The 24,623-nt window shown below is 42.8% G+C and overlaps 1 protein-coding gene across 2 annotated transcripts in view; it reads right to left on the bottom strand.

Annotated features, from left to right (window-relative positions):
* The window catches only part of PI4K2A (phosphatidylinositol 4-kinase type 2 alpha), a 28,491-nt gene extending 6,218 nt beyond the window's left edge, over positions 1 to 22,273 (bottom strand). The window contains exons 1-8 of one of the 2 annotated variants that reach the window (XM_082644129.1): positions 21,772 to 22,273; positions 14,540 to 14,740; positions 9,637 to 9,768; positions 9,117 to 9,270; positions 4,618 to 4,679; positions 2,838 to 2,937; positions 1,953 to 2,086; positions 1,391 to 1,450 (exon numbers count right to left, since the gene is read on the bottom strand). In XM_082644129.1, coding sequence (XP_082500255.1) covers positions 1,391 to 1,450; positions 1,953 to 2,086; positions 2,838 to 2,937; positions 4,618 to 4,679; positions 9,117 to 9,270; positions 9,637 to 9,768; positions 14,540 to 14,740; positions 21,772 to 22,206 — 1,278 coding nt within the window. In that variant the 5' untranslated portion in view covers positions 22,207 to 22,273. The remainder of the gene's footprint in view (positions 1 to 1,390; positions 1,451 to 1,952; positions 2,087 to 2,837; positions 2,938 to 4,617; positions 4,680 to 9,116; positions 9,271 to 9,636; positions 9,769 to 14,539; positions 14,741 to 21,771) is intronic. The other variant, XM_082644128.1, reaches the window with a different exon arrangement.
* Positions 22,274 to 24,623: the final 2,350 nt, after the last annotated feature.

Below are 24,623 nucleotides of genomic sequence, written 5' to 3'. Positions count from 1 at the left end.
AAGACCATGTTATGGTATTCAGGCAGCTATAATAACTGCAGCTCTTAAAACCTGTCTGTCCCATTTCTAGAGAAAATGGGCTCAGTAAGCTCAAGAGTTGCTCTCACCAGCAGCCTTTTGCTAAATGGAAGAAAGAGGTAAATGTATAATTATGACCGAGAAAACCCTCTTGTCCTTCAAAGCTTCTGTATACAGAAGCTGTATACAAAATCATAATCAAAATAGCTAACCCAGGGCTTGCCTGGCGGCGCAGTGGTTGAGAGTCCGCCTGCCGATGCAGGGGACGTGGGTTCGTGCCCCGGTCCGGGAAGATCCCACATGCCGCGGAGCGGCTGGGCCCGTGAGCCATGGCCGCTGAGCCTGCGCGTCCGGAGCCTGTGCTCCGCAATGGGAGAGGCCGCAGCAGTGAGAGGCCTGCGTACCGCAAAAAAAAAAAAAAAAAAAAAAAAGCTAACCCATATTGAGTACTTCAGTACACCAGCACTACTCAACTGTTTTCAGTGATTTATCTCATAATAACCCAAGGAGGAAGGTGCTATTATTAATCCCATGTTACAGATGGAGAAACTAAAAGAAGGAGAGATTAAGTAACTCGACCAAGACCTCATGGCTAGTAAATGGCAGAGCCAGGATTCAAACCAGGCACTCTGACCAGTTTGTGCCCTAACCACTGAGCCATCCCAGCGATCTTTAAAACTTCAAAGTGATAAGCAGAATGTCAGTGTCCTACAGAGTTTTTAGACAATTTTCAAGCTATTCTTTACTATGATTTGGAAGGTCAACAACACCCTGGGGGTTTCCTTGGTTCTCTTTGAAGGTGAAGTGGAGAAAAAAGAAATAATATGGCTTGTAACTATAACAACAAAAATTATAACCATGACCAGCATCCGAGTGCTTACCATGTTCCAGGCATTGTTTTTACTAAACACTTGATACACATTATCTTATGTAATCCTCTGGCCAACTATGCAAAGTATGATTACTGTCCCATTTTATAAACAAGGAAGCAGAGACTCCTGCCCAAGGCCATAGTGCTGGGAATGGTGAAGCAGCAGTCTGACTCCGGAGCCTAGCTCTTAACCACCGAGGCATATGGCTGCCTTGCGCAACTTGAGGACACAGACCACCAGGTAAATTTACCAATGAACTATCCAGCAAGTGGCACAGAGCTAAGCACATAGTAAGTGCTTCACCAAGCACCAGATACCATGGAAGAGGTGGGAGATTTGGGATGGCTACCTTTCCTCTCAGGTGTTAACAGAGTTACAAATATGTATGGCATAGACTAAGATGGGTTTAAAATACAAGCTTTACACATTTACTCAACGTGAGCATAAAACCCTCTCAGAGAGATCCCAGGGATGACACCAGGAGGATGTCCCAGGCTTACCTGTCCCCGCATGACAGCAATCTGCTTATGGAACTGGCCCCTATCGAAACCAGGATCTTTCTGCAAAAGAAGGGCAGAAGGAGATGGAACCTGCATGAATCCCTCAGAAGAACCCGTTTTCCTCCCCCAGTTAGAAACTTTCTAATAAAGAGAACCTACATGAAGTTTCAGAGACTTAGTGAAATTAACCACCACCCCAAGAACTCCCTGTTTCACAGATGGGGAAATAGAGAACAGGTAACTCTTTTGTCCTCAGTCTCATTATTAACTCTAGAGAACTCCAGGTGCTAGTGCTCCATTTGAAAATGAGAGCTCTGCAGATACACTGCAGCCACATGACACAAAGCACACAGACCAGTGTGATTCATCACAGCTGCCAATTTTTTTTCAAACCAACTCAAACCAGGTCTTGCTGTCCACAGGGGGGAATCTTGCTCTTCATTGGCTAACACAAGCCAGAAGGGTGTTTCCATTCTCTGTTGGCTTGTATCAGGACCAATTAGAAAAACCACTGGAATTCTTTCTTCTATATGGTTATAAGGCTGAGGTTCCCAGGGCTAACCTTGAAGAGTTCATATAGGTCCTCCTCCAAGTCCTTGACGAAGTTAGGGTCTGATATCTTCGGAAGAATCAGATCTTTGATCTCCTGAGAGAATGGGACTTTTGCCTGGGGCAACCAGGCCCAGTAAAAAGGATCTGAAAAGAGGAAAAGTCAAAAGCAAAGCTGGTGTTGAAAAAAATCCCTGCCCATCTATGTCCTCCACCTATCAGAGCACTGGCAAAAGTAGGATACCACTCTTATTTGAAACACAACAGAAAATAAAAGTTATAGGGGCTGTTAACCCTAAAGGTTACACAGTAAGTGGAGAAACTGGGCTTCAAACCCAGGTCTGCCTAATCCCTGAGCCTGTGCTCTTTCCCAGACATTATATGACTTTCCAAGATGTCAGCCTATCTAGAAGCAATTACTTGCCACCAAAACATTGAGATGCTCCTTCTGAAAAGACAGACAAGTACTGCAAAGGGACTAGTGACCCTCTACTTGTATTTTTCCCTTTCTAAAGGTTTCTCAGTTATAATGGGGGCAGGGGCTGGCTTCTAGAATGTCAACATGGAAGACAGAACACTGACAGCAGCTTGTATTTAGAAACACAAATAGAATAAATTATGATAAGACAGTCCTCAGAATAAGAAAAATGCAAAGCAGAGATGCAAAAACTCAACTCTGTGCTTCAAATGGGAATAATGTAAGGTAAAAATTATAATAATAGCTTACATTATGGAGTAGTTGCCATGTGCCAGCCATTGTGCTCAAGTGCATGAGCTGCATTATTTCATTAATTCTTAAAACAATCCTGTGATAGAGGAATTATTATCTTCATTGCACACATAAGAAAACTGAGACTGAGCAAGAGAAGAGCCAGACCATAGCCGTCTTGAGACTTACACGCCCTCCAGGAGTCAGGATGTTTCAGGGGGAAAGCCAGCCCATTGTCTATGGCAGCCACCTTGATAACAGGCTCCTTCACCACCACCCAGTCTGTGTCCTGAAGAGCAAGGGAAGACTAAATATTTATAGAGTCCCACCTGCCCCAGGCCCTTTAAAGTAGTAGCAAAGCCTCCCATCTCAACCTCCTCAGGCATCAGTCCTTACTCAACCTCTGAACTAGTTTCCATATTGTTACCTGACTTAATACATTCATGGCACTTTGACTTGGCTAATTCAAGGTTCCCGGAGTCCCTTTCTTATCTTAGAAAAGGTGCCCTTCCCCAAGAGTTGCCACAGTCCTTGGTAACATGGGAAATGACAATAACAAAAGATAACTATAAGCCATTCCTCCTAGGGAAAGGCAGTGAGAATCCTGCGAGTATAAAAAAAAAGTCAGTTATCAGGCAGCCAAGGTCCTTTCGTGTGGACCTTGACTCAGATGCCACTTCAGTGGTGGTGACCACATTTTCCAGTAAGATAACGGAACCATGGAAGATAACAGCTGGCTGCTCTTGCATAAGGGAGTCTGTTCCCCTGCTTCAGTGATACATTAAAAGGAAAAGGACGAGAGCTGAATGCAGAGAGAGTGGAGCAGACTGCCTGTGACTGCAGCCCATGTCAGACATTCCATGACTGTCTACTTGGCTCCATGTTCAGGTTAACTAGTGCCACCACAGGAACAGGGCATGTGGGTCCAGGATACCTGCATCAGAATCCTCTGGGATACCTTATTTAAGGTGTGAAATCCTCAGTTTTACCCCAGACCTAATGGAGGAAAGGCTTGTACTTATCTTACGGAAAAACCCAAGTGAACTTTTTGGCCAACCCAGTAAAATCTGTACTTTTTTTTTGGCCACTCTGCACAGTGTGTAGTATCTCAGTTCCCCAACCAGGGAGTGAACCCGCACCCCCTGCACTGGAAGCACAGAGTCCTAACCACTGGACCGCCAGGGAAGTCCCCCGAATCTGTACTATTTTTAGTAAGCTCTTCAGGTGATTCTGATGTACAGAATTTGAGAACCACTATTACAAAAGGAGGTAAAAACACTATGAGGATGTGTTAACTAACCTTATTGTGGTAAACATTTTGCAATATATACATCAAATCATCACATTGTACATCTTAAACTTGCACAATATTATATGTCAATCATATCTCAATAAAGCTGGAAGAAAAAAAAAACACTGTAAAGAATAAAAGCCAACCTCACTCTCCTCCAGGTAGCCTTCCTGCTAATTTTTTTAAATGTGCAGATTGAACAGGGATGGGGAAGTGTGGTGGAGTATAAAAGCAATGAGAGGGTAAAGAAAGTTGCAGGAAGCAGCTTTTTCTAAACTGATGTTCTGCGGAATTGTATTCTTGTGAGAAAAGTATTCCATGGTCAAAAGGTTTAGAAATCACTGAGCCAAACAAAACCACACAGGTGCACTAAGGCACTATTTCTCAGACCTTTACTGTGCTACTATGCAATGTGAATCTCCAAAAAAGGCACAAAGTATGTAATACGTTCCAAACTTATTTGTACTTTTCTTCATTCTATCCCTATCATTAGCAGGATATTCCTTAAAAAACAAATTGAGAAAAGCTCTTCCAAATATTAACCTATCAATTTTAAAGACATGTGCTATCCTGATTCCTCTGAACTTATGTGACCTAAATATCACCCCACTACATGCTTTCATATTATGCATATACTACACCTTATCCTCTCCTTCAAGATATAGATCAACCACTTACCCGAGAGCTAGCACTATCCATTGGACAGTCATATTTAATCAGCCAGTTGTCATTGCCTCGATCTGTGAACAGAAATATGAAGTTAGTAGAAAAAACTGGGGTGATTTTCACTTTCAGCAATGATGAACTAGATACTCTGGGCACCTGGGGACCAATCATCCTACTAAGAACAACTACAAAAAACAGATAAAATATTTTTAGTCTTTCTTATTTATTTATTTATTTATTTATTTATTCATTCATTCATTCATTCATTCATTTAATTTGCCACGCCGCATGGGATCTTAGTTTCCTGACCAGGGATTGAACCCACTCCCCCTGCAGTGGAAGCGTGGAGCCTTAACCACTGGACCGCCAGGGAAGTCCCTGGATAAAATATTTTTAAATCTCTTGAAGGCACTGGAGATTTTATAAGACCCTTAAGAGTTAAAGTGTCATGATCTGGGAGAAAAAGGTAATCCAGAGAGGGGAGTCCAGCATTCGTGACTTCTTTTCTCTTACAGCACCTGCTGATTTGGGAAGAGGTGGCTGTGAGGTAGAACAGTGTTCTAATAGCACTGGGGACCTAGGGAGACAAAGTTGTAGCCTGGTGACGGATAAGGTGGGGGAACCCTGGTAAATCATCCATGCTTTTGGTTGAAACCTGAAAGGCTACAACCCTGGAAGTAAGCAGAATTTCCCTGCAATATCTGAAGTTAAAGTGATCCTGGGTTGCTGATGACCCTAGCTGCTTGCCAAAAGCAAACATCTCCTTCCAGACAGGATTTATACCAACATCTTATGCCTCCAAATGTTTCTATAATTTCTGATATACGGTATCTGACAATTAAAAATAACGAGGTATACAAAGAGACAACATGACACAAATAAAAACAAGAAAAACAAAAGAAAATTAAAACCAAATCTACAAGGGCCCCAAATAATGAACATATAGACTCTGAAATGTTCAAGGTAAAATCCTTAATATGTTTAAGAAGATTAAAGGCAAGATTAAGAACATCAGCAGAAAACAGGAATCTATAAAAAGAATCAAATAAAAATTCAAAAAATGAAAAATACAGTTAACAAAATTAAGAACTCAATAGATAAGTTTAATAGCAGATTGTGCTAAAGAAAGTGGTGATTTGAAAGACAGACCACAAGAAATAAACCAGAATAAAGCACCCAGGAAAAAAAGATATATACATGAATGTGTATCTAACAACATATAATTTGGAGTCCCAGAAGGAACAGAGAGAAAAATGGGCACAAGTAATATTTAAAGAGACAATAGCTGAGAATTTTCCAAAAGTGACAAAACATATCAAACTATAGATTCAAGGAAGCCTGTATATACAAAGGAAAATATACCTAGGTATATCACAGTAAAATTGTTGAAAACCAAACACAGAGTAAGTCTCAAAAAAATCTAGAGAAAAAGACAGATTACATTCAAAAAGGCAACAGTAATATGGACGACTTACTTCTCCACAGAAACCATGGGAGCAAGAAGATAACGGAATGTTTTTTAAATACTGCTAAAAGAAAATAATTGCCAATCCCAAATTCTATATCCAGCAAAAATATTCCTCAAAAATGATGCTGAAATAAATATATTTTCAGACAGACAAAAATGGGAAATTAATCACCAGCAGACTAGCACCTCAAAATAATAAAAGTCATACATGAAACACCCACAGCAAACATCATACTCAGTGGTGAAAAGACCAAAAGCTCTTCTTCTAAGATCCTGAACAAAGCAAAAATGCCCACTTTTACCATTTCTATTCAACATAGTACTGAAAGACCAGAGCATTATGCAAGAAAAAGAAATAAAAGGCATCCAAACTGGAAATAAAAAGGAAAAATTACCTCTGTTTGTAGATGATATGATCTTATATGTAGAAAACCCTAAAGATTCCACAAAAAACTGTTAGAACCAATAAATAAACTCAGCAAAAGTATCAGGATACCAAGTCGACCACAAAAATCAGTTGCATTTCTATTCAATAACAATGAACAATCCAAAAAAGGAAATTAAGAAACAAATCCAAGGACTTCCCTGGTAGCGCAGTGGTTAAGAATCCGCCTGCCAATGCAGGGGACACAGGTTCAAGCCCTGGTCCGGGAAGATCCCACATGCCGCAGAGCAGCTAAGCCCATGCGCCACAACTACTGAGCCTGCGCTCTAGAGCCCGCAAGCCACAACTACCAAGCCCACACACCGCAACTACTGAAGCCTGCACGCCTAGAGCCTGTGCTCCGCAGCAAAAGAAGCCACTGCAATGAAAAGGCCACATACCGCAATGAAGAATAGCCCCCACTCGCCGCAACTAGAGAAAGCCTGTGTGTAGCAATGAAGACCCAATGCAGCCAAAAACAAAAACAGAAAAAAAAGACTCTGTGCTCCCAAATGCAGGAGGCCCAGGTTCGATCTCTGGTCAGGGAACTAGATCCCATACGCTGCAACTAAAAGATCCCACATGCTGCAACAAAGATCCCATGTGCCACAACTAAGAGCAACAAAGATCCCATGTGCCACAACTAAGACCCAGCGCAGCCAAATAAATAAATAATTATTTTAAAAAAGAAAGAAAGAAAGAAAGAAAGAAATCCATTTACAATAGCATGAAAAAGAATAAAATACTTAGAAATTAGTTTACCAAGGAGGTGAAAGACTTGCATAATGAACACTACAAAACATTGCTGAAAGAAATTAAAGAAGACATAAATAAATGGAAAGACACCCCATGTTCATAGAATGGAAGACTTAATATTGTTAAGATATCAACACTACTTGAAGTGAAGCAACCTAGAAATTTAATGCAATTCTATAAAAATCCCAGATCTTTTTTGCAGAAATAGAAAAACTCAGCCTAAAATTCATATTGAATCTCAAGGGACCCCAAATAGCCAAAACAATCCAGAAAAGGAACAAAGTTGGAGGACTCACATTTCCTCCAAAACTTTCAAACTTACTACAAAACTTACTACAAAGCTATAGTAATCAAAACAGTGTGGTACTGGCATAAAGACAGACCAATGGACTAGAATAGAGACTATAGAAATAAACCTTTGCATTTATGATCAAACAATTTTTGACAAGGATAGGAAGACCATTCAATAGGGAAAAGACCATGTTTTCAACAAATGGTGCTCGGAAAACTGGATATCTATATACACAAGAATGAAGTTGGATCCTTACCTAACACCATATACAAAAATTAACTCAAAATGGATCCATGACCTAAATCTAAGACCTAAAACTATAAAATTCATAGAAGAAAAAATAGGGCAAAGCCTCATGACATTGAATTTGGCAGTGATTTCTTAGATATGACACAAAAGGCATAGATTAAAAAAAGGAAAAAAAATACTTCATGAAAAATTTTAAATTAGTTGCATCAAAAGACACTATCAACAGAATAAAAAGGCAACCCACAGAATGGGAGGAAATAGTTGCAAGTCATGTATCTGATAAGGGATTAATATCCAGAGTATATAAAGAACTCCTACAACTCAACAAAAATAAAACAACCCGATTCAAAGATGGGCAAAGGACTTGAACAGACATTTCTCCAAAAAAGAAATGCAAATGGCCAAAAAGCACATGAAAAGATGTTCAAGATCACTAATCATTAGGGAAATGCAAATCAAAACTACAATGAGATACCACCTCATACCTATTAGGATGGCTACTATCAAAAAAACAGAAAATAACAAGTGATGGTGAAGATGTGGACAAATTGGAACTCTTGTGCACTGCTGATGGGAATGTAGAATGGTGCACCTGCTATGGAAAACAGTACGGCGGTTCCTAAAAAAATTCTCAGCATAGAAATACCATATGATACAGCAATTCCACTTCTGGGTATACACTCAAAAGAGCAGAAAGCAGGGTTTCAAAGATATCTGTACACCCACGTTCATAGCAGAATTATTCACAATAGCTAAAACGTGGAAGCAACCACGAAGCAACTTTCTGTAGACAGATTAATGGATGAGTGAAATGTGGTATATACACACAATGGACTACTATTCAGCCTTAAAAAGGAAAGAAATTCTGACACAGCCTGCAATATGAATGAACTTTGAGGACATTACGCTAAGTGAATAAGCCAGTCAGAGAATGAAAATGCTGTATAAGTCCACTTAGATGAGGTATTTAAAGACAAAACTGTCCTGTGATAGGCCGGGCTACCATGAATGACTAGAGATCAAGGATAAGAGGACTCTTCACGTTGCTTTGGAAGAGCCAAAGGGTCTTCTGTCTGGGACCGGGAAAGAGGCAAAGATAAAACAAATACTCACCACTCCTGATAACTACACATGATGTGCCTGAACAAGGCTTGTCTAGGAAAAGTATTTTCAAGACCCTCTCCAAATGTGCATAACCCTTATGTCTTAGACTAAACTCATCCTGATAGGGTACTCTGATACTAAGCTCTGCAAGCCTCCAGGTCTCCCCCGTGCCTCATCACAGTCTGGCACAGGGCACAGGACCACCCACAGCTGCTCACCAGTGTTGCGGATGATGTAATCCAGCACCACCAACCGCTCAAACTGCAGCAGTAGTTGCCGGTTAGTGTTCTCAGGGAGAGGTTCTGCTTCAAAACGACGTAGCCAGTAGTCTGCATCTTTGTACCCTTCAACAAAGAGCTGGAATGAACCAACCTGCAACCAAAAAGGAAGAATAAAGGTATTTCCCTACAGCCCAAGTGCAAAGATCCCAGGAGTAAGCCAGGTACCCACTAAGGCCCTGTGGAGTTTATGTCAGGAAAGGGTTGTGACAGTAATTGCTCATCCAAATTCAAGAAGCCCAACTAAATGGTCCAGAGGAGTAAAGTGAGAAAGTTAGGGTCTCTCTGGAGAATTATTCCTCAAACCTTAGGCCCTTAACAGAAATGAGCAAGACAGAAACCTCTGGGCAGGCTATTCAAGTGTCCATAGGTAAGTCTGTAGACACCTTGCTTCATCACTTGGATGATTATGCCACTATAAATCATCACCTTTGGTAAGCCACCTAGGTGCAGTCCATACCTTTGGCGGTAGCCCGATGCGGTTAAACCGCTGCCCAACTTTTGGCACTTTTTCCAGCGCAAGCCGCTTGCCCCTGGACTTCACTCGGTCAATGGCACTATAGTTGAAGGTCTCACTGGCCAGGTATACTACCTACAGTGGAAATAGAAGAGACACCTAGGTTAGAGTCAAATTTAAGGAACTATACCACTATGGCAGAGAATAGCTAGATGCTCACCAATACTGTTCCTCTTCCGCACATAGAAGGAATGCATTTCTCAGCCTTTCTAGCTGCCAGGATAGAGTATATGACTAGTTCAGGCCAAGAGAATGTTGACAAAGTGATATATGCCCATTACTTCCAGGCCTGGCCCCTAAAATCTCCCATGATCTTTAGCTCACGTTCCCCAATCTGTGCAGCTGGAAATGAAGGGCCCTGAGATGGCAAAACCACATCATGGAAGGATCCTAGATCTCTTGCCGCTACCTGGAGTGACACGGGATCTAGGAGAGCTGCCTAACTGGCATGGGTCTTGATGTGAGCAAGAAATAAACTCCTACTGTGTTAAACCACTGCAATTCAGGGGTTGTTACAGCAGCTAGCATGAATTACCCTGACCACTACAGCTACCTCCTGGGTTAGGAGAAGATGGCCCAGTGCCTATCTTCTCTCCAAATAAAAACAAATTGTGGGCTTCCCTGGTGGCGCAGTGGTTGAGAGTCTGCCTGCCGATGCAAGGGACACGTGTCCCGGTCCGGGAAGATCCCGCATGCTGCGGAGCAGCTGGGCCCGTGAGCCATGGCTGCTGAGCCAGCGCATCCGGAGCCTGTGCTCCGCAACAGGAGAGGCCACAACAGTGAGAGGCCCGCGTACCACAAAAAAAAAGAAATTAAAAAAATTTTTTTTTAAATTGCAATTTACTCTATACCCTTTTTATTTCCTGTTGAATTCTGTACTATGTACAATTATTTACATTCAAAAATTAAACAAATATTAAAATTGGTTTTAATTTTTAGTGAGTTGCTATATATTTACGTAGACTGTATCTAGAATATCACACAAGATACTAGTAATAACAGCTGCCTCTGAGGAAGGAAACCAAGTGGCTGGAAGACAGGGGTGGGAGAGAGGCTGAATTACTCTTCTTTGTTTACTCTACTGTGCCTTCTAATTTTTGCACTAGATGCATGCATTACCTATTCAAAAAAATTTTTTTAATAGGCCACCAATATTACACTTGATTGTCAAACTGCAGTGATATCACTGTAATCCATAATCCATATGTGTGTCCATTATCACACTTATAATATTGTCTCGTGATTATCCATTTCTATATCTAACTTGTTTCTTAAGACTGAAGAAATGTGGGGTGGATGAGAACATCTTATTTACATTAGCATCCCTAGTACCTAACACAGTGCCTGGCACATGCTCATTTATTAAGTGAATGAATGAATGAGTTACGAGCTTCTTTCAGAGATAGCTATAAGTGAGTTTTACCATATAAATACCTAAAATCAAATTTATAAGAAAATTCTCTTTTCCTAAGCCTTGCAAAATTCATTACAAATAACTAATTATTTTGCCCCCGAAATCTCAGAGACAGCATAAAATAATTCCCTTCCTCCCATCCATCCATCCATCCGTCCAGTTTTAACAGAGTACCTAAAACGGATGTGCAAAGTACTGTAGGTTAGCACTCTCTGCCTTACAAATCTGGAAACACAAGCACAGGAATAAAGGGGAAAAAAGGCTTTCCTAAGACTACCTTGCCAGTTTCCATGGTGAAAACACTGGCTCTCAAGCCATAAACCACCCTTTCCCCCCATCAGATTTATTTTCGATCAATTTTTGTAACAAACCACTCTTTCCCTATGACTAATGAAACTATCACCACCTGAAACCTTGCAGGAACAGAGAGCAGAGATAGCGATCGAGTGAGAATTACAGCCTTACTGTTTGAAGCTCCATCTCAACGTGAGCCTCGTTTCCATAGTGACAGATGCTCTGATCAACTGGATAGAATCCTGTCACAAGGGTGGGGAGGGAGGGAGGGGAGAGATTTCCTCTTACTATTGTCCAACAGCTGTAATGTAAAGCTTGCAAATATATGTGGGTTTTTTTGGCTTGTTTGTTTTGTTTTAGCATTATTTATTTATTTCTTTATTTTTGGCTGCGTTGGTTCTTCGTTGCTGTGCGTGGACTTTCCTAGTTGCGTTGAGCGGGGGCTACTCTTCATTGTGGTGCATGGGCTTCTCAGTGTAGTGGCTTCTCTTGTTGCGGCTTCTCTTGCTGCAGAGCACGGGCTCTAGGAGCGCAGGCTTCAGTAGTTGTGGTGCGCAGGCTCAGTACTTGTAGCTTGCGGGCTCTAGAGCGCAGGCTCAGTAGTTGTGGCACATGGGCTTAGCTGCTCCGTGGCACGTGGGATCTTCCCGGACCAGGGCTCGAACCTGTGGTCCCCTGCATTGGCAGGCAGATTTTTTTTTTTTTGCGGTACGCGGGCCTCTCACTGTTGTGGCCTCTCCCGCTGCAGAGCACAGGCTCCAGACGCGCAGGCCCAGCGGCCACGGCCCACGGGCCCAGCCGCTCCGCGGCACATGGGATCCTCCCGGACGGGGGCACGAACCCGTGTCCCCTGCATCGGCAGGCGGACTCTCAACCACTGTGCCACCAGAGAAGCCCGGCAGGCAGATTCTTAACCACTGCACCACCAGGGAAGTCCCACAAATGTATGTTAAGCTTGCAAAGTTCTGTCTCATCTCAGTCTCATGGAAGACAAGTGTTTTTGTTGTTGATTTTTTGATGTAAAGGATCCTCAGGCTTCATTAAGGTTCTCTAACAGGGAAAGAGGAAGCCCAGAGATAGGGAAGAAAGGGATTGTGTGACATTAATGATTAGAATAGTCATAAAAATACCACAGGCGAAGATGTATGGAGTGTTTACACTGTGCCAGCTGCTGGGCTACATGTTCAACATGGATTAACTTGTGCAAGCTTCATAGCCACTCTCTAAATTAGGACCTCTTTATGTCCCTATTTTTATAGTGAGGAGACTGAATGGGTAAGGGATGTGGGGGTGACTTGCCCAAGGGTCACCCAGTAAAGAGCTGCAGCACCAGAATTTGGACTCAAGCCCTCTGATTCTTAGGCACTGCACTCGAGAAGCACAGGCAAAGCAGACAGGCACAAGGCATGGGTGGTCTGCTATTTACCTAGCAAAGAAAGGAAATTACAGTGATGAGCAAGGAGTACTTGGAAGCATTTCTAGAGTCTAGGAGCGGCCTAGTAGGAGGATTTCAGGTTAGGCAGGGGATCTTAGGAGTTTTAATTATCATACAAGATGTTCAATGTGCCGTTTAACTATACGCACACAGAGAGAATTAAGTATAAAGGGAAGGAAAGAGCTGCACAAGGCCAGGCAGTGACTTAGGTGTCAGATGGGAGCTACAAGCCCGGAACTACAATCAAACATTCTCTCCATTGGCCTGAGGTTGGGGGATCTCTGTTACTGTTTTTTCATGGTTTGGTATCTATCCACTGATTCCGCTGGTACTTAAGGAATGCTTACTATAAGTACAGTACTTTGCTAGGTGCTGAGAATGAGAGAAGGAAATTTCAAGAAGTGGTCCCTGACTTCTACAACCTTAACAAATTAGTTGGCTTATTTGAAGTTTGGTGGCAAAGGAGCAGACACAGTTAAACATCCACAACAATCACATTTTCTTCTAACATACCCTGGGAAAACAGAAAAAACAGATTTGAAGGGAAGCTCCTGTCTGCTGTCAGGCTCTTTGCCCACAGCCTGCTATCTAAACCGGCAAAGAAAACCTTAAGCAGGGGTTTTAAATCTAGATCCTATGGGTCAAAGGGTGGACTTCAACTTGTCTATGAACCATCCTCCTGAAATTATATGCAATAATTGCAAATATATGTATTTTTTGTGGGAACAAGATTTATAGCTTTTATCAGATTTTCAAAGAGGATTAAGACCCAGAGGTACAAAGAAGCCCCTGCATCCTTAAAGCATCAGATCAAAGTTCCACCTTAAATTGTTACTAAATCTCGGGGAGCCACATACTAAGTGAGTGACGACGTGCCCTTAGATGTTCATATGCTGACCAGCAGATTTCTTCCCCTCAGAACCATTGGAAGGTTTCATGAGACACCCTGTAGTACAGGGGTTCTTAACCTAGTGTCAGTAACCTTCCTGAAATTGTATGCAATAAATTCTATATTAAAGCATGTTTTTGCAAGGGGCGAGGGGGCAGGGGCGGGTATGGTCCAGACCCTCCAACAGAACCTCAGCTAAGTCTATAACACATACAAGGTATGTACAAATCCATTCTAAGTGTGGAATTGCCTGGATCTGGGAACCCGATTTTGTTATGTTCAGACAAGTACCAGAATTCCATAGCATAAAGATGGGTGAGGAGAATTCCATGTCAGTTCCCTGTAGGTGTTCAGGCCAGACCTTTACTCTAACCCTCAGCCAATCCTAGAGTCCTCCTTGGCAGACCTTGCATTAGTGCTTAGCTGACATCAGCTAGTCCATTCTAGACTGTATCTAAATCCTGAAAAAGCTCAGAAATCTAACAGAGTAAGCTACAAAAGTAGCTAGGTTTCTAACCAGCTTGGGGTTACCTGGGATCCAAAGACCCAGGGAGCCCATACATGTGCATCAGGTCAGTGAACTTCCTTAAACTGTGTGCAGAAAATTTATGTGTATCCTTCTCAGGATAGCTTTCATCACATGATCAAACCATGAGCTTAAACCTACCACCCCCACCAAAAAAAGGGGCTGAGAACCCTAGACTCAGGGCACAAATAGCCCTCACTGGATCTAGCGGTCCCACTAACACGTAGCAGGGCTTAGGTCCAGGAAAACTCTGGCCTGGCCAGGCAGTAAGGCTTCCTGGAGACAAACCTTTGTACAGGGTACAATGTTGAGTTCCAGTTTTTGGTCCACCAGGCTGGCCCCTGCCTCTGAGAGATAGCCCTGGTTGAGGACAAGGCAGTCACGGCCAAAGCAGCAGGGACAGCACAGCTTTTGTAGCCACTTGGTCCACTTAGGATTAAGATGCCCATATGGCTCTTCATTCTTGGGTTTGAAAACAGCAATGATTTTCTACAGAGACAAAAGAAAAAGAGGATGTTAAAGGCAAGTTGATTAAAGTAGCTCACAGACCAGGTCAGCAGTAATCTAGAAAGAAATGAGAGGGCATAGGCAGACAATCCCTACATACAGTTAGACACTGGCTTCTCCCCCAGCTTGTAAGGGGAAGATACCAGCTCATATGAGCAGCTGAGAGACCCCCTGCCAGAAAGGGCTGTGGCCAGAGAAGATGCCAAGTCTGGTATATACGGTTCAACAGATTTTAACACCATCAAACCCCAACTTCTAAGGTACACTCATACATGCTATTGCTCTGCATCAATTACGGAAAGACTCAAAAAAGTATCAGCTGAAAGGAAGTTAGTAAGGTCTTATAGAATGAGGTTAAGAAAGTTCTTTCATCAGTGGTAGTTTCCTCTATCGGCCTTACTATGCCACACCCACCCCCTCCGCGTGTTAACAAACCTTAAAAAAGTTTAGGGATGACAAACGATAAGAAAGCAAAGGAAGAGAAAAATCACAGCAGGAAAAAGGATCTGCTATCTGGTTAGAATGGGGTTCTTTTAAGTAATTCTGATAGGCAAGAGATCAGGACATGAGAGGCCACAAAGATTAAGATCCATCTTCTCTAGCAGACAGTAACTTAATCCTCAAAGATCCTTGGACATATGGGAAGCTGCTGCAATCTAGAAACTAAGGCCTTCCCTTCTGAAGGTTTCTTCCCCAAGCCAGTCAGCCCTCTGAGGTTGTTTTATATTTATGTCATTCCTTCCAGTCCCCAAGCTGGTACTTTCAAAGGAAGAAAAGTAAAGTAAATACTCTATTCAAGTGATTCATCTTTATATCATATGACTCTCCCTCTCCCCTCACCCCACAGCCAACTCAAGCTAGTCTAGGTCATAAGACATCTTCCTGTGGGTGTCACTTCCTGAATGGCTGGTCACAGCAAAAAACACAAATCCACCTGCCTGCATTAAGTACTCATATTAGGAACTGGCTAGGCACATGTCTAAAACAATAACTGGTCAATCTTGAGGACAGTCCCTTCAAGAAGCCTTGCAAGGATTTGAGAGGGCAAGAGAAATACAGAACTTTCCTCCTCCAAAAGAATCAATTTATTCTTAATGATAAACTTACTTATTCACCAGAAAAAGTCAAATGCATATATTCATATTGTAAGTCTTCAGAATTGCATTCTTATCTAAAGTGGCTAGGAAGAGGCCTATTTTAGCAATCTTCCTCTCTGTCTCTGTACCCCTGGAACCCTGGGCTCTGAATCACACAGCAGCAGTAGTAAGTGGCTTACCATACAGAGAATGACTCATGACTCCAATGTAACTCTCTGGAACCTGGGCACTGAAACCACAGTACAACTTGAGGCCCATCCCAGAACCCACCAGTCAGTTCAACTGAGGCACAATGTGGAGTTCTGCAAGCTGGTTCCCAGTGAAAGGGAAACCAAGACATTCCTACCATTGGTGAGGCTGAAAAATAACAGGGCTGAGGCTTAAATACTTCCACTTAAAGAAAGCAGAACTTGGGAATTCCCTGGCAATCCAGTGGTTAGGACTCTGCACTTCCACTGCAGGGGGCACAGGTCTGATCCCTGGTCGGGGAACTAAGGTCCCGAAAGCCACACGGTGCAGCCGGGAAAAAAAAAAGAAAGAAAGAAAGAAAAGAAAAGAAAGCAGAACTTGAAGGCCAACATTGCAGCCAAGCATCTTTTATAGACTGACCTCTCAAACTTCTCAATTTCCTTCCACCATAAGGAGAATCAGAAAGCATTTTGTTGACTCTAAAAGCATTAGTAATCGTGGTTCTCTCAGTATTACAAGGGTTTCATTAAATAATAATGCCTGGAATGGACAAATAGGGGAATGGTAGGGTGGGAAGGATGGAGGAACAGAAGGACATTCAGACAGAAGGGGAGACAAGTGCCTTTCAGGACTAAGTGTTGCGTCGGTTCAATTCAATTCTGCCAACATTTGCTCAGTACCTAGTTCTTATAAGACAGTGCATCAGCACTCTGTGGGTTTCCTAGATAGACACATAAAGCAGCCTCTGGCCTAATTTCCAAAGCTAATGTTAACGTCACATAATCAACTGTGTTACAGAATACTCAAGAATATTCTCCTAATTCATAGAAAACAAACTCTAAAGCCACCCACCAATATTTGGTTGAGAAAGAAAATAACTACTGCCTAATTTGTTTCACCAACCTTTCTCTTCTTTAATATACTTTCAGTTCCTTTGTTACATTTAGGAGAAAGCTTCAGCTTGATGTCAATATTTTAAAAACACCCTCCCTTAACACCCACTTACTAAAACCCCTTTGAATAAAGGGGCTAAGGTGCAGGTAGCTCAAGTAGCAGCAATCCATGAACTTGGGGAGAAAAACAGCACTGCACATGGAACCCAAAGGGTTTCCTGTATCTATGCAGCAGCCCCACGGAGGAGGGTACTATTTTGTGCTAAAATCTAACACAGTTCAAGCACATCACTCATACTATGCAGTGAAGTATGCAAAAATAACACATAATAAACAGGGTTTTTTTTTTAAGTTTGGTAAACACAGAGTGGACAGTTCTCAAACTTTTTGGTTTCAAGGTCTCTTTAAACTCTTAAAAACTATTAAAGACCCCAAAAGCGTCTATATACATGGGTGAAATCTGTATTTGCTGTACTAGAAATTAAAACTAAAATGTTAAAACTATTTATTAATTCATCTAATCATAAAAATAAGCCTATTACATGTTAACATAAGTGACATGTTTTTATGAAAAATAACTATATTTTAAAAAACATTTAGTGAGAAGACTAGCATTGTTTAACATTTTGCAAATCTCTAATGTTTGGCTCAATAAAAGACAACTGTATTCTCACATTTTCTTCAAAATTCAATCTGTTTCAATATCATACATCATGCGACCTCTGAAAATCTCTGCTGTACACTCATAAGGAGTGAAAAAGGCAAGTCTGTATTCTGTAGAGGTTGGATGGAAACAGCATTCTTTGACTTAGCTATTTAGGTAGAGAAGCCTTATTTACATGTTAACTTTTACAAAAGAGAGGGATGGACTACTCCAAATATATGAGATCCTGAAAGAAGATGGGATCTAAGTAGAATGTAATAAAAGAGATTCAGCCTGTATTTATTTTCCTATCCACTGCCATCGACCCAAACTGCCTCATCCATTACAACTTGTGGCCTGGGACAGCTCCCTATAACAGGTGGTAGATGATGCTTAAAAATCTCCAGAACTACACCTATATATGGTATACAAACATGACTGTGTCTTAACATTTTAGTAATAAAAAAGTTACTCTGTTTGAGATCTTTATTCCTTATTTGGCTATTAGTATCATTCTCAACCAAATGTTAGGACATCAAAATTTCCTGGAGGGCACAGGTGGTTAGAAGAAACATATTCAATACTACAACATAATTTTATATTTGAAAAATGGAAAATAATACTTTACTGTTTTCATGACAAACTCTTGGTGAATAAAGTATTTTTAAAAGGTTGAAAATTACTGACACAAGGCCAAGCTCCTAGAACATGTGAGCAGTATCTGTAGAACTGTGTCGCAAACACCAATGAGCATTATCTAATGAATTACTAGTCTCAATATGAAAGGATCATCTCAGAATTAAACTACTTTTGCTTTATTCAGTGCCACGTATCCAAGAAAGCCTAATCCAGAGGCCAGCGGGCATGTAACTTAAAAACGAAACAAAACACTCTGAACTCCTGCTAAGCACCAGGAATTAGGCCAGGGGCTTTCATATGTGGTATCTCATTTATTTCTCCCAATAAACTAGTCAATCACATGCTGTTCTATCTTTTGGCAACATGAACACCTAGAATTACTAGCCTCTCAAAACAGAAAATGCTCAAAAAATACTTTCGTAGATGATTGAGCATGAGACCTGAAGCACAAGGATGTATGTAGATGAGGAGGGTAATATGAGCACTCTACCACGACTCCTGATCTAGCATTTTCCATCTTACTGTTCCAGGTCCCTACTTGCTCATCCTGAGGAAGGAACCACCCTAAAATAGGAAATGGAATCAGGGCTGTTATCTTTAAGAACCTTTCAGACTGTCCAGCTCCAAAGTACCTGTGGCAGAAACTGCTGGTTCCCCCAATCTCTGTTCCCTCTTCTTCCTTGGACACAGGTCCCTGATTTTTAGCTGGGCAAAATAAAGACTACAGTTCCCAGCCACTACTGCAGCTAAGTTCTGGATGATGGGATGTAAGGAGAAGAGTCTGGTGCAACTTCTAGGAAACGTCCTACAGGGAAAGGGCATCCTCTCCCTCTTCCTCTCCCTCTCCTTCTTCCAACTGGCTGAAAAGCAGGCAAGATGTCTGCAGTTTGAGCAGCCATCTTGGATCACGAAGGGGAAGCCACATGCTAGGGATGGCTGACCAGCCGGACGGTCGGATGCATATTGTTCATACTGCATCCATGATAAAGGAAAATGCCATCCCAGCTCTGAGCAGTCTGTAGACTTCTTTTATGAGAGTCAAATGTACTTTTATTCAAGTTATTACTATTTTAAATTTTCTGTCGCACACAGCCAAGTTTAGTCTTAACCAATGTGGTAGCTGAAAAGAGAAACCAGAGATTCAGATGACTACTTCCAAAGCAGCAGGACACCGTAGTTAGGAGCATGAACTCTGGAGCCAGTCTGCCTGGGTCTGAATCCTGCCTCACACTTAATAGCTGTGAGACCCTGGGCAAATTAGGTATGCTGTGTGCCTCAGTGTCATCATCTGTGGGGGCAATAATAGTACCTACCTCTGAAGGTGTTATGAGTATTAAGTGAATTATTATTTGTAAAGCATTTTAAATAGTACCTGGCATACAGTAAATGCTATCTACGTTTGTGTTTGTTTTTGTTTTTGCGGTACGCGGGCCTCTCACTGTTGTGGCCTCTCCCGTTGCGGAGCACAGGCTCCGGACGCACAGGCTCAGCGGCCATGGCTCACGGGCCCAGCCGCTGCGTGGCATGTGGGATCTTCCCGGACCGGGGCACGAACCTGGGTCCCCTGCATCGGCAGGCGGACTCTCAACCACTGCACCACCAGGGAAGCCCTATCTAAGTATTTTTAAATAAAATAGTTAAACACATTTGCAGCAGGGCCAAAGATGACAAAACGAACTACGGTGAGGCTGTGGTCCAGTATAACCCACCATAGCAGTTAGGAAGTGATCCTCTGCTCTGAACCACATTTTCCTCAGTGTGAACAGCATGGTTACACTAATAAGTTTTATCCAGTCAAATGTGTCTTGACTTCCCCTCTAAGAAAGGACAGTGGCCAGGAAATTTGAGAGACTAAGATCCTGCAAATCACCAAGAAGCATACCCATAGTCTGTCATTCTCTGTGGCCTATGTACTGAGGTGGTAGTGCTTTACCTGCCAGGTAGAATTGAGAGATCATATTACTCCCACCTGTCAGAGCACCAGAACACTTCTCTGCTGACCTGACACACTTCCAGTGTTACAGTGGAGCTGTAACAGTGTCATGAAAGAAAAACAAAAACCTTCCTCCTGCTTCTGTACCTAACAAAGATAATCTTAGCCCCTTCTTACATCAGCCAACAAGCAAACAACTAGAAAATAAAATAAAATCCATTCATATCTTAGATCTCACTCTGGTTCCTAAATAAAAGAGATGAAAACATCTTGCTAACATTTAAACATCAGGACACCCACCTTTCTTTTCTTCTACAAGTGATGGTTCCTGTTTGAGCTTTCGATTTAACTCACTGCTCCCTTATTTGAAAGACTTACTACTCTCAAAGCTTTCCCCCGTCTCAGTTTATGTTAACTGATTTGATGGCAGAATTGCTCTATGGTTCTTGGTGATAATTCAGGGACAACAACATCTGGGAGAATTAACTGAATCCTTTAATGAACCTAACCAAGAGCTACAAGTCACAGTCCATCCTGGCCACTCAGCACTCCTACCAAAAGAACACACCACCCATCTCAAGAGTTCACACAAGAGAGATGCAGAGAAAATGTGAGGGAGTTCTGATACCCATCATTTTAATAAGCATAACAATAATACATTTTCCCAATAAATCATTCTAGTCCATCTGAGAACTTTAACAGGGAAGATTTGATTTTTTTTTTTTTTTGATTCACGGATATTCTAAAGTTACCTCTAGTTTGATCTAAATGCCTTAAACTCTCCTATGGTTATCAAAAGAATAAAGGTCACTTTTCAGCCGCCCTGGTCACTCCATGCCCCATCCCATCCCCCTTTAAACACATACAATGGACAAAACAATGGTCAAACACTCTGCCTTTCTTAAAAAAGCAAACTGCTGACAGTCCTGGGTGAGAAATGAAAGTAGAAGGTAGCTGACGGTCCCATGTTTCTCAAACTTCACATTCTAAACTGAGGAGCCACAAGAAGGATTTGAACAATTTCCCAGAAGTGAGCAATAACCAGGACAAATGAAACTGATGAGTCCACCCACTCTTACAACAAACGTCTGCCAATAAGGAGCCTGGGTCAGTGGCAGGAGACGTCCCCACAACAGAGAAGGCTGGGAATGAACCCTCAGAGCCCCTGATGGGTCACCCGTCCTCCGCAATGAACAGCGACAACACTGGTTCGGTCCAAAAAGAGAGGACGGGCTCAACGCTCAAAGCAGTACGTCAGTGGCCGAATAAGGAACCTACTAGAAAGCAGCATCTCCCCGCGCGTCTCTATCCAGAGGCCGACTGCCCCATCACACCGCTGGGCCCCTCGGCTGTATCTGGTCAATTTCCTCTTTTCATTCTCCGCTCACTCCTCCCCTACCAAATAAGTTCTGATTTATTTCTTCATTCCGGACAGCTTCTCCGTCTCCAGTCCTCAGTAGAATTCCAAAATCCTGCCAAGGGGCTCTAAACTGTGAAGTTTCTCCCTTTCTTAGCCTTTCAAACCCCCGTTCTCCCTCTGGCTGTGCGAACCCTCAAACTTCCCCGGACAGGCCCACCCTCCCCCATGCCGGCGGCCGCGGTCCCCAGCCCGCTCTCACCCCCTGAGGGTCCTTGACGAAGTAGCTTCCGCTGGAGCCCTGGTAGATGCGCTCGGGGAAGATGCAACGCTCGATGGCCACCTCGGCCTGCCGCACCACCGCCTCGAACTCGGGGTCCTCCGGGAACTCGTTCCGCTCGCGGTGGGCCTGCGCGGCGTGCGCCGCCGCCGCAGCCTGGGCGGCCAGGGCTTGGGCCTGCGCCGCCACGGTTTGGGTTTGACACTGGGCCGCCGCGCCCCGGGCCCGATCCAGCAGTGGCTGCCGCTCCCGGTCGTGGCCTGGCGAGCCCTGCGGAGAGGGGGCCGGGCCGGCCACCGCCGCCACGCGGACCGCGCCCCCCGGCACCTGCGGAAAGTGAGCGGCCGAGGCGGACGGAAAGGTGTAGTCCGGAGGTTGGGCCCGCTCAGGGGACACGAGTGGGCTAGTCTCGTCCATCCCTCAGGCCGCGGGCTCCAGGACCCGGTGCGCTTCACACAGCTGAGATCCCGGCTGGGACCAATCCGCGAAACTCCCAACCCTCCCCGGGCCAACCAGGTCCCGACGCCTCTTTGGCCCCGCCCCTACCTCCCCTGTTTACTTGGCGACGAGTAGACACGACCCCTCGCGGGCGAACGGTAGCCAATCAGAAACAACGCCTACGCAATCGCATCCTCAGCACTTTTCGCCGGTCACTTTCTGTGAAGACTGCGCATGCTCCAGGAGCCAACCCCGGGTCAGACACGCCTTCTGCTCTTACCAGCCCAGCCCCGCCCTTAGATTCCGATATCTGGCCCTAGTTTGGAAGTTTACAATAAAGCAGCCAAGCTCCTCAGTTACACATTCTAGTGGTGTATATATGTCATTCCTAATCTCCCAATTCGTCCCACCCTCTCCTTCTCCCCCGGTGTCCTCATGTCCATTATCTACGTCTGTGTCTCTGTTCCTGCCCTGCAAATAGGTTTATCTGTACCATTTTTCTGGATTCCACATATACGCGTTAATATATGATATTTGTTTTTCTCTTTCTGGCTTACGAAAGCACGGAGTCAAACTCTGCGCCAGAGAGGTCCTACATCATTGATCTTATAGGACTATATATTTGGTCAATCATTTCAAGTCAGCTAATCATCATTAATTTTATCAGAGGCTCAGTCACACATTTGGTAATGTGAGAAACAATCCTGTAAAACAGGCAGAATACAAGTAATATAGCTAGTAACATTAATAAAGTCATAAGTATTTATGCTAAGAACTTCTCTTACGTGCAGGCTAGTATCTCCCCAGGTCGTCTAATCAGTCTGTTCTTCACTAATCGCTATCTTTAAGGGAAATGATACACTGGAATTGTACATAAAGTTCACCAAATATGTCTGCACACACAAGGATTGAGAAAGGAATGTTATTTTCTAAGGAGTTATATGGTTGGCGCCAGAAGAAAAATTGATCTTTATGGTTGAGCAGGTATTTCTGCCATTGGGGAGGTCTGGTTAATGCATAATGCACACACTGGAAGAAAGCCCAAACTGGCAGAGAAAATTTTTAAGTTTTTCTTGTCTTGCCTTAAAATGTGAATGTTTATTTCATCATTGGGAAAAGAGTACATCAAAGACATTTGAGTTTGAACTCCAGCTCCACACTTATTATTTTGTATGTTACTTAACTTTCTAAGCCTCAGTGTCTTCCTCTATAAAATGAGAATAATCATCCCTTCCTCAACTAGTTAAATAAGAATCAAGATAATGTACATAAAAACTTAGCATAGTGTTTAGTACATAAAAAGCACTCAACAAATGGTAGCTTTTTATCACTGCTCAGGTTATTGGTTTTAAAAAAATATTTATTTATTATTTATTTATTTGTTTTTGGCTGCGTTGGGTCTTAGTTGCGGCATGTGGGAAACTTCATTTGGGCATGTGGCCTTCTCTCTAGTTGTGGCACACGGGCTCCAGAGCACGTGGGCTCTGTAGTTGCAGCACTCAGGCTTAGTTGCCCCTCAGCATGTGGGATCTTAGTTCCCCCACCAGGGATCGAACCCGAGTCCCCTACATTGGAAGGCTGATTGTTAACCACTGGACCTGAGGTTATTGTTGATGTTGTTTTTGTTTTTATGTTTAAAGTAACGAACAGACTAGAGGCATGGGTTTTCTCAAAAGATGACCAGACCCCTAGTAACCAATATTTAAAAATCATTCTTTCTTGAATCTAATTATTGCCACAACTAAGTGGGAGTACTGAACTGAAAGAATTGTTTAATTGTACGTATGGTGTTAAAAAACAAAATTCAACTGGATAAATTTTAAAGATCTTACGGGCTTTTTTGGATGATTCATGAATTGGGCAGCATCCCACGTATCAGATAGAAAGGAGCTCTGAGGAGCTGTACAACATGAAAGACCTTTATAGGCAGCGGGTCAAGGAAGTTATAGCTGAAAGCAGATTGGTTGTGGCAACGTTCACCATCCTTTCGGGCCAGGATGCGGGGGTCTATCAGAAAGATTACCTCACTAGTGCTGACCAGGTGAGTCCAGATTGCCTCGTTTAAGATTCCATGTCTGGGAGAGGCTGAAACTGTAATTAAGTAAAGTATTAAGTTTGGGTTTAGTGACATAGGGTTTAGCATAAGTGACTCCCTTTGGGGCCTGTTGTCTTGTTTTTAACAATAGGAATATCTTAAACATTTTTTTGCCAAATAAACCATTCTAGGCAAAGGTCCATACAGATGGTTCAATTTCCCCTTTCAGTTACAAGACATGTTATTTCATTTTCCTAACAAAACATCAAATAATTAACTAATACTTGCCTCTTATGTCCCAGAGGCCATAGCCACAGAGATGACCTCTTAGTATTATTCATCTCATTTAGCCCTTAAGCTT

This window comes from Mesoplodon mirus (assembly GCF_964341445.2).
Source record: "Mesoplodon mirus genome assembly, chromosome: 2".
NCBI classification, from domain to species: Eukaryota; Metazoa; Chordata; class Mammalia; order Artiodactyla; family Ziphiidae; genus Mesoplodon; species Mesoplodon mirus.
This window is presented reverse-complemented; position numbering and strand designations above follow the sequence as displayed.